Here is a 13790-nt window from a genome sequence, read left to right on the forward strand (position 1 = left end):
AGGAGATATGGGGATATATGTATATGTATAGCTGATTCACTTTGCTATAAAGCAGAAACTAACACACCATTGTAAAGCAATTATACTCCAATAAAGATGTTTTAAAAAAATTGAAGTATAGTTGACACATCACATTACATTAGTTTCAGGAGCACTTTGGTCCTAGGTATGTACACCAATCCTAAGAAGGCAGATGAAAGACTAAGCTGCACTTATGGAAGCCTTGCTGGGCTGAAGGAATGAGGACTGGTAGATGGAGTTCACCAACTTTGTGCTAGGGCCATGACACGTCTATACTCTGGGGGAAAGGATATGGATTGCTGTCTCCCTTCACGTCATGTGGTGATGCAGCAAACCACATCTTGGTCTGGCACTGCTGACCACCTTGAGCATCTGGCTGATACATGCAAAACCCCTTTGTATGGGAACAGATCTAGGATGATGTCTGTAATAAAATTTCAAGCCCAGGATTCTGAATATAATTAAAGATAAAGAGGCACACAAAGAGACAAAAGATGCCATGAATTAGAACCAGCAGGAAAAACAAATAGCGGAAAAAGATTTACAGGGACTCTGGAAATTGGAATTATGAGGTGCAGATAAAAACAAAGCAAAACTAAACTAAACTAAAAAATCAAAACAAAATAAAACAAAACTATGATTATTGCATTCAAGGGATAAAATCAAACTTGAAAATTTTAGCAGGGAGCTGTAAACTATAAAAAAGTGACATAACAGATGTAGGGGGGAGAATGAAATCCAGAAGTGAAAATTTAATACCAAATTTAAAAAATTTTGATTAGTGGGTTAGTCACAGGTGAAGAGCAAATTAGGTGACTCAAATAAATTTCAGAAGAAACTATGCAGAATGAAGCAAGGAGAAATTAAAAAATAGGTAATACAGTATAAAGGGAGAGAGGTATATATCAGATACAGTGAGGAGACCTAACGTGTTCAACTGAAGTCCCAGAAGAAAAAGAGAAAGAATGGATCTGAGGCAATATTTTGAAGAGATGATCATTAATAATCTGATTCAAGAATCCCTACAAAGCCCAATAAAAATAAATCCTTAACTAAACACATAAAAATAAAACTTCAGCACATCAAGACGAGATAAAGGACCTCCCTGGTGGTGCAGTGGTTAAGAATCCGCCTGCCAATGCAGGGGACACGGGTTTGATCCCTGGTTCGGGAAGATTCCCACATGCCACGGAGCCACTAATCCCGTGCACCACAACTACTGAGCCTGCGCTCTAGGTCCCGCGAGCCACAACTACTGAGCCTGCGTGCTCCAGCTACTAAAGCCCACACGCCTAGAGCCCGTGCTCTGCTACAAGAGAAGCCACAGCAACTAGAGAAAGCCCATGCACTGCAACAAAGAGTAGCCCCTGCTCACCGAAACTAGAGAAAACCTGTGCGCAGCAGCAAAGTCCCAACGCAGCCAAAGGAAAAAAAGAAAAAAAAGAGAGATAAAAATCTTAAAACAGCCACACAAAAAAAAGATGTTAAGTTCGAACAAGCTACAGTTAAACCCAACACTGACATCTCAATGACAAGAGCTTCAGAAGGCAGTGAAATGTTACCTCTAAGGTGCTGTAAGAAAACAACTACCCCTCTAGATATAATTCAATAAAGAGGGTAAAATTAATACATTTTTGAGAAAAATAAGAGATATTGCCAACAGGAGATAAGCTTTAAAGAATATTCTGTAAGTGGTTCATCATGCAGAAAGAAAATCATCTTGCATGAAAGATCAGATGCAGAAATTGATAGAGACCAAAGAAAATGATAATTATGAGAATAAATCTAAATCACATTGACTGTGAAAGTAGGGGGTGTGAAGAAATAACAGTGTGGCATTTAAATGATATAGAATTACAATACTACATGACAAAAATATCACAAGTGATGTGTGTGCATGTTGGGGGTGTATGTGGTAAATGCTGTTACACCGTTTAGATTCTTCCCCAGGAGGATAATAAAGGTAACAATATTAGGTTTTTAAAAAATTTTATTTATTTATTTATTTATTTATTTTTGGCTGCATTGGGTCTTCGTTGCTGAACGCAGGCTTTCTTTAGTTTTGGCGAGCAGGGGGCTACTCTTCGTTGTGGTGTGCGGGCTTCTCATTGCGGTGGCTTCTCTTGTTGCGGAGCATGGGCTCTAGGTGCGTGGGCTTCAGTAGTTGTGGCACGTGGGCTCAGTAGTTGTGGCTTGCGGGGTTAGTTGCTCTGCAGCACGTGGGATCTGCCTGGACCAGGGATTGAAACCGTGTCCCCTGCATTGGCAGGTGGATTCTTAACCACTGCACCACGAGGGAAGTCCCACAGTATTAGGTTTTATTAAGTAAATACGGTTTAGTTAAGGAATTTCTAAAGTAATCACTAAGAGAGTAAAACAGTGTGACCACAAAGAGATGCCACTTTACACCCACTAGGATGACTATAATAAAAAAGACAGACAATAACAAGTGTTGGCCAGGATATGGAGATACTGGAACCCTCATATTTTGCTAATAGGAATATAAAACTGTGCATCCACTATGGAAAATAGTTTGAGGAAAATGGTTCCTCAAAAAGCTAAGTGTGACGGTGTGACCCAACATTTCCACTCATAGAAATCATACACACCAAAAAGAATAGAAAACAGGGACTCAGACAGAGACTTGTACATGAGTGCTCATAACAGCATTATTCACAGTAGCCAAAAGGTAGAAACAACCTGAGTGTCACTCGAGAGATGAATGAATAAACAATTTTAGAACTTCAGAAATCTTCTTCAGTTTGGGAACTTTCTTATCACTTCTTTCATAATTTCTTCTCTCCATATTCTTTGTTCTCCCTTTCTGGAACTTCTACTGGATATTTTACCTCTAGGATTGGTCCTCTATAACTCTTACCTTTTCTCTCATATTCCTTTCCTTTTTTGTCTTACATCCTGGAATATTTTCTTGCTCTTGTCTTTCAAACTTTCTATTGAAGTTTAATTTCAGAAATCATCATTTTAATTTCCAAGCATTCTTTCTTGCTTTTTTCCTAGTATCCTTTTTCTGTTATAAGGATGCAGTGTCACTTTTTAAAAATTTCTGAGGATATTAGTGGGGTTAAAATATTTTCCCCTTCCCTATGTTAAATTATCTTTACTCTCTGCAGTTTCTTTTAATGTTAGGTTGGTCCCTTTCACATTACAAATTTTCCTCAAATACCTGGCATATCTTGGTTTTCAATAAATATTTTAAAATTATGTAGTATAAAAACTAAATGTTTTAAAATTATGTAGTATAAGAACTAAATGTGTAAAAGGATGATGTCTACTGCCAGGCAGGTGTTGGCAGGTGGGACCTATTAGTATTCCAATTGAAGTATTGAGTGTGGGCTGTCACACCAGCCGTTCTAGATCTCAACTAGTTCAATCTGTTTGTTTTCTTTTCTTCTCCTTCTTCTTTTTTGTTTTTCCAGAACTCCCTGCCCTTGTTTTTAGCCTAGAACTTCAAATCCTAGATGCTATACATTCTTTATGTGGTGAAGAGAGGCGTGGAGAGGTTTGACCATGACACATACAGACTTACAATTAATCTCTTTTTAATTTCTAAATATTTTTCCTTGGCCTTCCTTGTCTTTGGCCTGAGTCTTTAGCCTCTGGTGTATTCTGCAAAGCGTATCAGCTTCCTAATTGGTACAGCCCCTCTGGTAGTATTTCATGGTGTAGCTTCTTCACTCTGCCTCAGCAGTCACCTGTTCTGTATCTCATTTCAGATATTTGGTGGAATAACTTGCTTGCTTATGACACGCTCCCACTCTCTTGTTGTTTTGGGTTTGTACCATTTTGATTCTTTTGTCATTTGTCGGGTGATGTCGGGCACGATAAGCACACATGACCAGTCTGCTATTCTTCTACTAGAAGGAAATACTTAGTTGAATAATTTTTCAGAGGGTATTTTCTGTATGAAGATTCTCTAAAATGTACAGCTTTGATGCTAGAACTTCAGATGTTCTGAAAATGAACTTAATGTTGAGGTGTTTAAATAATTTTGATTCAGTAGGTGGCACTCTTTCCTAGTTTAACTCAATCCTAAATTAGTGTTTGAAGGGTTCAGGGTAGAAACATTTTATTTATCCTTATAATCCAAATAAATACATTTTCAGAGTTTGGTTATCATCAACTTTGACCAATTTATATTTTCACAACTTAAAATTTTTGAGTTAAATTTCAAAGTAAAGATCTAAAACTAAAATCTCCAATCTTTCCAGATTTCTGAAACAGTAGTGTTAATAGTGACTTATGCTCTATCAAAAGTTAAAAATAATTAAAATCTTATCAGAAGTCCTGAGTACTAATGGCATTCAGATTTAAGTTGTTAAATATTTTTAAAATTTCCTCTTATTACTTAGAGAGTTTCATTTCATTCTCTTTTCTTCTATATCCTTCCTTTTGAATATTCCCCGAGTATATCAGTATTTTAAATGTACTGATATAGTTGTACAATCTATAAACTAAACAAAACACAATCTCTGTTTACAATTCTGTAATCCAAAATCATTGTCAAGATACATGTTAAGCAATTAAATAAATACTAATATAGTTTAGGGAAACATTTAGTGCTTTTGGAAAACTTTACATAATCTATAAATAACAAGCTAGTACATAGAAACATCTTAACTTCCTGTTCTGAATTTGCAAATAATTTACCAGTCTGTAAATCACGCTTGAAACTGTAATATTCACAGCATTCACATAAATCTTATTAGGTCTGAAGCAAATCATGAAATGTTAGAGCTTTATGGGACTTTGGAGAGTATAAGACTAACTTTTTAATGATCTTAAACTTTTAAAGTTTTGTTTACTGCTTACAGAAGTGAACCCTTTAGAAATTATGGTTTTTAAAAACATTGCAGGGGGGCTTCCCTGGTGGCGCAGTGGTTCAGAGTCCGCCTGCCGATGCAGGGGACGCAGGTTCGTGTCCCGGTCCGGGAAGATCCCACATGCCGTGGAGCAGCTGGGCCCGTGAGCCATGGCCGCTGAGCCTGCGCGTCCGGAGCCTGTGCTCCGCAACGGGAGACGCCACAACAGTGAGAGGCCCGCGTACCGCAAAAAAAAAAAAAAAAAAAAAAAAAAAAGAACATTGCAGGGGACTTCCCTGGTGGTGCAGTGGTAAAGAATCCACCTTCCAGTGCAGGGGACCCGGGCTTGATCCCTGGTCAGGGAACTAGGATCCCACATACCACGGGGCAACTAAGCCCGTGCACCACAAGTACGGAGCCTGAGTGCCTCAACTAGAGAGCCCGTGTGCTGCAAACTACAGGCCCCACACGCTCTGGAGCCCATGCGCCACAACTGCAGAAGAGAAAACTGCATGCCACAACTAGAGAGAAGCCCTCACGCCGAAAGGAAAGATCCCGCGTGCCTCAGCAAAGATCCCGCGTGCCGCAACTAAGACCCGATGCAGCCAAAAATAAAAATATAAATAAATCAATAAATAATAAACAAAAAATTTTTTAAAAAATTGCAAAAACATTCTAAAAAGAGTTAAAACAACTTATTGTAAAAGTTAATTGGTAAGCCTGTGACCAATTTTGACAAAGTGTATGAAAATACTAGTAATTAACAGACTAAACTATTCTTAGAACAGTTGTCAATCTGGAAACCTCAGTGTGATGCTAGGCTTACATAACCATAGGTGAATGGTGGCTTTCTCTTTTATTTTTCTACAGTTTTATTTTAAAAATATACTTTCACAGGACCACGTGGCCTCAAGCATGCCCAGAATTTGGCCAGATAGCCAGAAATATTTCAGGATACTGGAAGTTTCAAATGCTTGTCTACCAAATTCCAGGCAGACTGCGTGTCTCCTTGTTAGTCCATAATTTTTGTTTTTCAAAAACTGAGCCACACGGATAGTATTAGTGCTTGACAATTCAAATATACCTTGAAGGTTATATTCCAAAGACAATCAGAGAAACTTTAAAAAGTGATATATATTCATGAAAGTTATCCTATCTTTTGATGTTATCATTCCACCAAAGAGCTCCTCAATTTTTCAAAATGATTTCATTGACTTCAAAGCAGTTTAGCAGTAGGAAATAAGTGCTGTGCCTAACGACTCCTCACTTTCTGCTTCTGTTTTTCTCTGTCACTCTCTGTACGTATAATAAAGATTGTAATCTTCAAGCTAAACACAGTCTCTGTTTGCAATCTTATAGTCTGAAATCAAATCATATATATAAAATTTTAATGAGGACCTGCCTTGCCTCAACTAAATCAGCAGTGTTGTGGAATCTATAAAATTTTCCTTTTAGTTTCAAGTTCCAGTGAGATCTTGGTACATCAATAAGAAAGTAAAATGTTGTGAATCACTAAGTGTTCTGACCAGTGCACTTCTTAGATCCTTTTAATTCTTCCCCAAACTTTTCATCTGAGGAAATATTTTAGTAAATATTTTCAACAAGTTCCCCAAATCCCTTCATTGCATCAAATCCCCAATCTTTGTTTCATTTTCTTCCAGAGCTCACAAAGCTGACCACATACGCATACTCTCACTTGCAAACGTTATAGAGTTATAGTATTTATGCAATGGTTGGTGGGCATACAAGTCTTTCCCTATGACTTCAATAATTTGTAGAAAATTTCCTTTTTTCCCATTTATTGCAGGTGATCCATTAATACAGCTCAGTATTTCCATGTTTAGAACAAGCTCCTTAAATTCTTGTCTCCCAGATAGTTAGGCACTACTGGCCCACGTGTGCAGACTAATTTGGTAAACATTACTTTGCTGCAGTTCCCAGCAGGCAGAATTTGGTTTGGACTATATGTTGAATACCCCTGATCTTTTCACAGTAAGTAAAATTAATTTTTGGAAGAGTTCAAGTGATTTGATTAAGACTAAGAATTTCTGTTTTCTTAGTGCAGAATTAAGACTAGAACCCCAATCTTTTTTTTTAATTTAAAAATTTTTTTTTATATAGCAGGTTATTAGTTATCCATTTTTTACATACTAGTTTTTGTTGAAGTATAGTTGATTTGCAATGTTGTGTGTTAATTTCTGCTGTACAGAAAAGTGATTCAGTTTTATATATATATATATATACACACACATACATACACACACACACTCTTTTTCATATTCTTTTCCTTTATGGTTTATCACAGGATATTGATTGACTATAGTTCCCTGTGCTATACAGTAGGACCTTGTTATTTATCCATTCCATGTATAATAGTTTGCATCTGCTAATCCCAAACCCCCAATCCATCCCTCTGCCAACCCCGCACCCCCTTGGCAACCACAAGTCTGTAGAACCCCAATCTTCTTATTCAGTAAGTTCAGTAAATATTTTTGAGTGATATTTTTCTACTAAAGAGAGAAGAACATTATATATATATTTTTTTGATCTTAGTTTTTGGAACAGACAGGTATGTATATAAATAATTATAATGCTTCTAACAGAAGTATATACAAAGATTGAAGAGAGTACAAAAGTCAGAGTAATTATTAGGTCTTTTGTGGGAGTGGGAGGAGAGAGGTATGGAAATGCTTCAAGGAGGAGGGCTTTGAGGAATGGATGAGCGTTTGCTAAGCAGATGAAACAGGGGTTGGGGGGGAGGGCGAGGGTATTTGCACAGAAGGAATAGCAGGTGCAAAGCCAGGAAGATCTTGGAACAGTATACGTTTTCTAGAGAATGCAAGGAGTTTGAGAAGTCGGCTGAAGTCTAAGTGGGGGCAAGGAGTAGGATTGTAGAAAGAGGTGGTGTGAGATGGCTCTGGAGAATCTCGATTTTGAAGAGCTTTATTTGCCAAGCTAAGGATTTTGGATTTTATCCTGAAGGTGATGGAGGATCACTGAAGAATTTTAACTTAGTGTCTCAGTTTCTGCCATACTCTGGTAGTGGTTGAAGGTGGATTTGGGAGTGGTAGGGTGATGCTCGTAGAGTAGAAACATAGAAATCAGGAAACTATTGCGTGTAATTCAGATGAGAGATATCTCCCACCCCTATAATCTGCTATTATTCCCCTAAATACAACCCGTGGCACCTGTCCTTTCAGTCTCACCCCTTTTCTGCTCTGGGCTTCCTGGCTTTGATTTGTTGCCCATCTACTGTCTGCCCTGCCATCATGTTAGTAACTATTCTGATTTTTTTAAACCTACCTCTTCTCATTACTCTCCACCAAGCCATTTCCAAACCTGATGTCTTAGTAGATGGCCTTACCTCACATTTTACAGAGATATCAAGGCCATTCAATGAGCAAGCCTGAGTTTGTTTGCCCCCTGAAGCTAACAAACTTAATTCATTTATACAATCACTTCCTCCTTCTCCCCACCTGCTTCAGTGAAAGGACTAGCCCTTCTCCTATCTAACGCTAATTCTTCCATCTGACCTTTGAATCCCATTTCCTCTGCTTCCATTGAGCATTTTTTTATTCCCATGATCATTCACCTCTCTTTCTCAGCGGGCTCTGTTCCCGTCAATATACCAATAGGATTCAAGTCTCTGCCTTTTAAAAATTCCATATCCTGCTTGATATGTGTCTTTCTTTTTCCATTTACTACCAATTTCATGACAAAGTACTGATCCTTGTGTAACTACACTGTTCCGTCCTCTCTAAACCAGGACTTAGTTGGAATATTGTTGGCATTTTGAGTCGGATAATTCTTTGCTGGGGCGCTGTCCTGTGTAGGATATTTAGCAACAGCCCTTGCTTCAAGCTGCTAGATGCCAGTAACATCTACCTAGTTGTAATAACCAGAAATATCTCCAGACACTGTCAGATAACCCCTGGGGGTCAAAATCAACCCCAGTTGAGAACCTGTGTTCTAAAATGTAGACCAGTTGCCGAAACTGCTCCTACTCACAGATCTCCATACTGCCAAACATACCCTTCATTACTCACTTCATTATTGAAACTTTTTTCTCACTGGTCCTGTTCGTTACCTGTTTCTCCCTTTGTTCTGGCCCATCCATATCCTTCTGGGACTCCTTTTCATTCTTCAACTCTTAAAATACCAGACTTCCCCAGGTATCTGTCTCCTCTCATTTACGCTCTGTGTGACCTCATCAAAACCATTGTTTTGGCTATCACATATAAGTTAATGAGTCCAAATCTCTGTCTTCAGCCCAGACCTCTCTCCTAAGCTTCAGACACATATGTTGAACAGCTTAACTGGAATCTCCACTTTGGATAAATGTTAGATATCTCAAACTCGACTTGCCCCCCAAAGAAGTAATACTTTCCTTTCTCTCAACCTCCTCCCTTATCCCATGCAATTGAAAGTCCCAAACCCTCAAAGTTGGGTTTTTCAAGCCTGTGTCTCTTTCCTGGATGGTGCCACCACCCAACCACTTACCATAAATCTGGAAGCCTCTGAGATTCTCCTCCTTCACCTCCTATAACCACTTAGTTATTCAATCTTTTTATCTTCTGTATCTGTCCCTTGCTTCTTACTCCCATTTCTACTACCCTCATCACTTTTTACCTGCAATTCCAACTGGTCTTTGCCCCTCTTCTCTTGCCCTTCTCCAATCTATCCTCTACTCTGCTTATATAATGGTGTCTCTAACAGTCAAATCTGATTTTTATTCCTCTGATTGATTTCCTTTAATAGCTTCTCATAGTTTAAAATATAAAATAGTTCAAATTCCTTATCCTAGCAAAAACCTTACTTAATATATTTCTATCTACTTTGCTTCCCTCATCCTTGCACAGGCTCAGCGGCCATGGCTCACGGGCCCAGCCGCTCCGTGGCATGTGGGATCTTTCCGGACCGGGGCACGAACCCGTGTCCCCTGCATCAGCAGGCGGACTCTCAACTACTGCGCCACCAGGGAAGCTCTTCCCTCATCTTTTGATAGTTTCCTTGCATGACACATTCAGTCAATCCTAGTAAAGAATTTGTTTCATGCTGTTTCAACTAGAGGATTCTGTAGCTTAGCATGTGCTGATCTTTCTGCCTGCAATGCCCTCTCTATTTGCTTTATTTAACTGTCTTCATTCATGTTGCAAAATTTAAACATTAAATTTTGGTTTAATGTTTGACTACAGTGTTTCATCTTCTCTTGGTTTGACTACAGTGTTTCATCTTCGTGTTCTCAGAACATGAGTGTATCATCCTTTACTTTCCACATTACAGTGTAAATTGTGGGTTTGCTTTCTGGGTCTTGTAAAATATTTCAAGTAAAGCAGTGGTTATGTACCTAGTACTCACAATGTGCAGCACAATGTCTAGCACATAGTAAGTACTTGATAAATGAATAGTTCTAAATATACTAAAGACCTGGACTGGTGCAGAGTACAGAGAGGAATGGGTCGATTTTCAATATATGAGATATTTCACTGGCAGAATTGGAAGGACTTATTGACTAATTAGAGGTAGGGTGTGAGGAAGAGTTATCACAGATGACCATTATGTTCCTAGTTAGATGACTTGGTCCTATTGATTGAGACAGGGAAGACTGAGATGGATGGGGTTTAAACACCGTATATGTACATTCATTTATTTATTTTGGACACGATATGTTAGAAATGCCTGTGCCACATTAAAGTGGAAATGACATATACAGTAAACAGCCATATGGGTCTAGATCCCAGTCAATGCTGTCCAACAGAAGTATAATGTGAGTTGCAAATGTAATTTAAAATTTTCTGGTAGCCATATTTTAAAAAGTAAAAGAAATAGGTTAATTTAATTTTAATAGTATACTTTACTTAACCTTGGATTTGTTGACTGCACTATTAACATTTTGTGCCAGAGAATTCTTTGTTGTGTAGGGCTATCCTGTGAATTGTAGGATGTTTAGAGCATCCCTGGCCTCTTGTTAGTAGTTGCCAATAGCTCCCTCCTCACACAAGTTGTGACAACCAAAAATGTCTCCAGATATTGTTAAATGTCTCGGGGGGAGGAGACGGTACCAAATCACCCCTGTTTGAGAACCATCGATTCAACCCAATATAGCCAAATTATTATTTCAACGTGTAATCAATATTAAAAGTTATTGAGATTTTAATAATTTTTTGTGTTGTATCTTTGAAATTGGATGTATAGATTTCACAGCACTTCTCAGTTTGTACTAGCCACATTTCAAGTGCTCAACAGCTACATGTGGCTAGTGTCTACCTTTTTGAAGAGCATAGGTCAAGAGCCTTAGAGAAATGGTTCGGTCTGGAAATACATGGCTTTATGAAGTCATAAGTTGATAACAGTTAAAACCATGGCAGTAGATAAGATAGTTGAGGAAGAATTTTTTATTTAGGTGAGAAAATAGGAGGATTGAGGAAAAATCCTAGTCCAATGCTCTTCTGGTCTCCCCACACAATCTGCTACCCTTTCTTGTTTATTATCATTATCATTTTAAAATATTTTCTTCACTGAACAATATGGAGAACATGAACGAACAAAGGAAAGGGTATTGAGAAAGACAGCTGATGACAAAGGGAGGGAATTAATGTTTATTGAACACTTAATTGGTAAGTAATGCTTGAAGCGTTATGTGAACTGTCTTAATTTCACAAGAACCCTTTGAGAGAAATGATGTTACCTCAGTTTATAGAGGAGGAAACTGAGGTTTTAAATATGCTTTCATTTTAACTAAAATGCTTTTATTTTATTTTTAAATATGCTTTTATTTTAGTTTTTTAAATATGCTTTTATTTTATTTTTAAATATGCTTTTATTTTATTTTTTTAAATTGAGGTATAATTGATATTTTCTTTCTTTTCTTTTCTCCCTCTCTCTCTCCCTTCCTCCTTCTCTCCTATCCTTCCTTTCTGGAAACAGATTTACAAAGGTCTAATCAATTAGACACCTAGCTGTTAATTGGCATCACTGGGATTTTTTTTTTAATTTTTAGAATTCTTTTTCAAATTCTTTTCCCATTTAGATTACAGAATATTGAGCAAAGTTCCCTGTGCTATACAGTAGGTCTTTGTTGGTTATCTATTTTACACATAGCAGTGTGTACATGTCAATCCCAAACTCCCAGTCTATTCCCCACTCCCACCCCCACACCCCCGCTTAACCATAAATTCATTCTCTAAGTCTGGCATCACTGAGATTTGAAAGGAAGTTTGACTGATTCCAAAGCCTACATCCTTTTCCCCTATATCCTCCTAATGCACATAATGAAGCATTTGCTATCTACTGAGTTTTATAAAATAAGTAAGAAGGCGTATGTGATTGTACAGTTAGTTCCCAGGATACCTATCACCACTTTTGATCTGATTTCGGAAGCAAATTCACCTTAACGGCGAGGTACCATGATCTCCATGTCATTGGCAAGTATGATTTCAGTATCGTTTGCTGCGAAAGACACTAAACCACGATGTTTTTGTCTGTTACCTTAAGTACTGTCAATAATTCTGTGGTTAGTTGTAACTTTTAGTTATGAAAAAAATCAGCCAAGACGTACTCAGCATTTTGTTTAAATACTGACCGCATTTCACCAAGGAAAGTAAAATAAAGAGCTTTATGACGTCGTTCGGTTTCTCCAACAGACTGATCAAGCGAGTTCGAAGGGGAAGGTTCGGGGAAGAGGGGGCGGCACGGTGAGAAACGAGAATCTGAGCAAGCGCAGAAACAAACAGATGTTAATGGAGGCGAGAAGGCTACTGCGCTCTCACTTTCCGAACTGTCGTAAAGGCCCCAGTGTCGTGCTCGCTCGGTAGAGGAGGGATTGGTTAGGCGGCGGCGGCCGGAGAGCAGCGGCAGTGGCGGCGACGGTGGCGAGGTGATCGGTCTGCGCAGCATAGAAACGCTCGCAGCTTCGGGAAAGGAGTTCCCGTGGGACCAAATTAGGCATTCTGAACCCAAGCCGGGTCAGCTGGGCCGATCCAGGCGCTGCCGCTCGTACAGTTTTGCTGGCGGTGACAGACGCTGCTCTTGACTGTAGGGGCCTATTAGGCCAACATCCGAGGCGCGGATCACTGACTCTCGACGCATCCTCTTCCCCCCTTACATCTCCTGTCTTCCTTCCTGGGCCAGTGATTCCCGGAGCCTGGGAAGAGGGTTGCTAATGATTAAGGTGAGGAGGGCGGGGGGGGGGGAGGGGATCGATTGGAGGCCGCGCGTGCGCGCAACGGGGGAGGGGCCGGGCTGGAGGGGAGAAAGAGGAAGGGCTGCGGCCGCGGAAGGCTGGGGTCGGCGACCGGCCGGTTATTGCTGGCTCCGTAGTGACTTAGGGTCTGGGTCTCCGCAGAAGATTTAATTGTGTTTGAGCAAAGCATTTGTCTACAGACACACCCACCCCCCTCAGTAAGGGGCTGTGGGTGAAGGGATTTCTTTCCCTTTTTCGACTCTCTCTAGAGTCTTAGGATGGGGGCTGAGGACTGAGGCGTGGGAGTGCGATTTGACAATGGAGTGATGAAGGTAACCCGCACCCGGGGTGTTGGAGGGCGCTAAGTCAGCCCTGACGGTTAGGGAGTTGCCTTCTTCTGTGATCAAGGAAACGTAGACCGCAGAACAGCTGAGATACAGACCCGTCAGATTTTTGTATAGAGTTGGCTGGTTGGTCATTAAAAAAGAAGCTTGATATTTTTGTTAACTGTTTTTAGAGAATTTATCAGAGTCAGTAACAATGTTGTAGTTGGAAATATTTGTTCTATGCTGCAGAAATAGAGGTTTGTCACCATAGTTCTTACATAGGTTATAGTAGATCTTTACAGATAAGTTCTTAACGCACGTCTAAGTTTTAACGTTTAAAAAATGCCAGGAAGTATAGGGTATCCATTTAATTTGTTCATGTTTGTAGTGTGGGGTGATTCCATTGTATTGCATGCTTTCCTGTTTCTTGGTTTATGTGCA

General features: G+C 39.3%; 1 protein-coding gene across 10 annotated transcripts in view; it reads left to right on the plus strand.

The window, feature by feature from the left end:
* Positions 1-13790, plus strand: part of RNF111 (ring finger protein 111) — a 111143-nt gene that overhangs the window by 17374 nt on the left and 79979 nt on the right. For 4 of the 10 annotated variants that reach the window (XM_019947240.3, XM_019947257.3, XM_019947275.3 and 1 more), the window contains exon 1: positions 12583-13011. The exons of 1 other annotated variant lie outside the window; for it this stretch is intronic. In XM_019947240.3, the coding sequence (XP_019802799.1) occupies positions 13003-13011 (9 nt within the window). In that variant the 5' untranslated portion in view covers positions 12583-13002. Of the gene's footprint in view, positions 1-12580; positions 13012-13142; positions 13356-13790 lie in introns of those variants that run through there. 5 more of the 10 variants (XM_019947252.3, XM_019947281.3, XM_019947246.3 and 2 more) reach the window with 3 other exon arrangements.

The sequence above is a fragment of the Tursiops truncatus genome, chromosome 2 (genome assembly GCF_011762595.2).
Source record: "Tursiops truncatus isolate mTurTru1 chromosome 2, mTurTru1.mat.Y, whole genome shotgun sequence".
NCBI lineage: Eukaryota > Metazoa > Chordata > Mammalia > Artiodactyla > Delphinidae > Tursiops > Tursiops truncatus.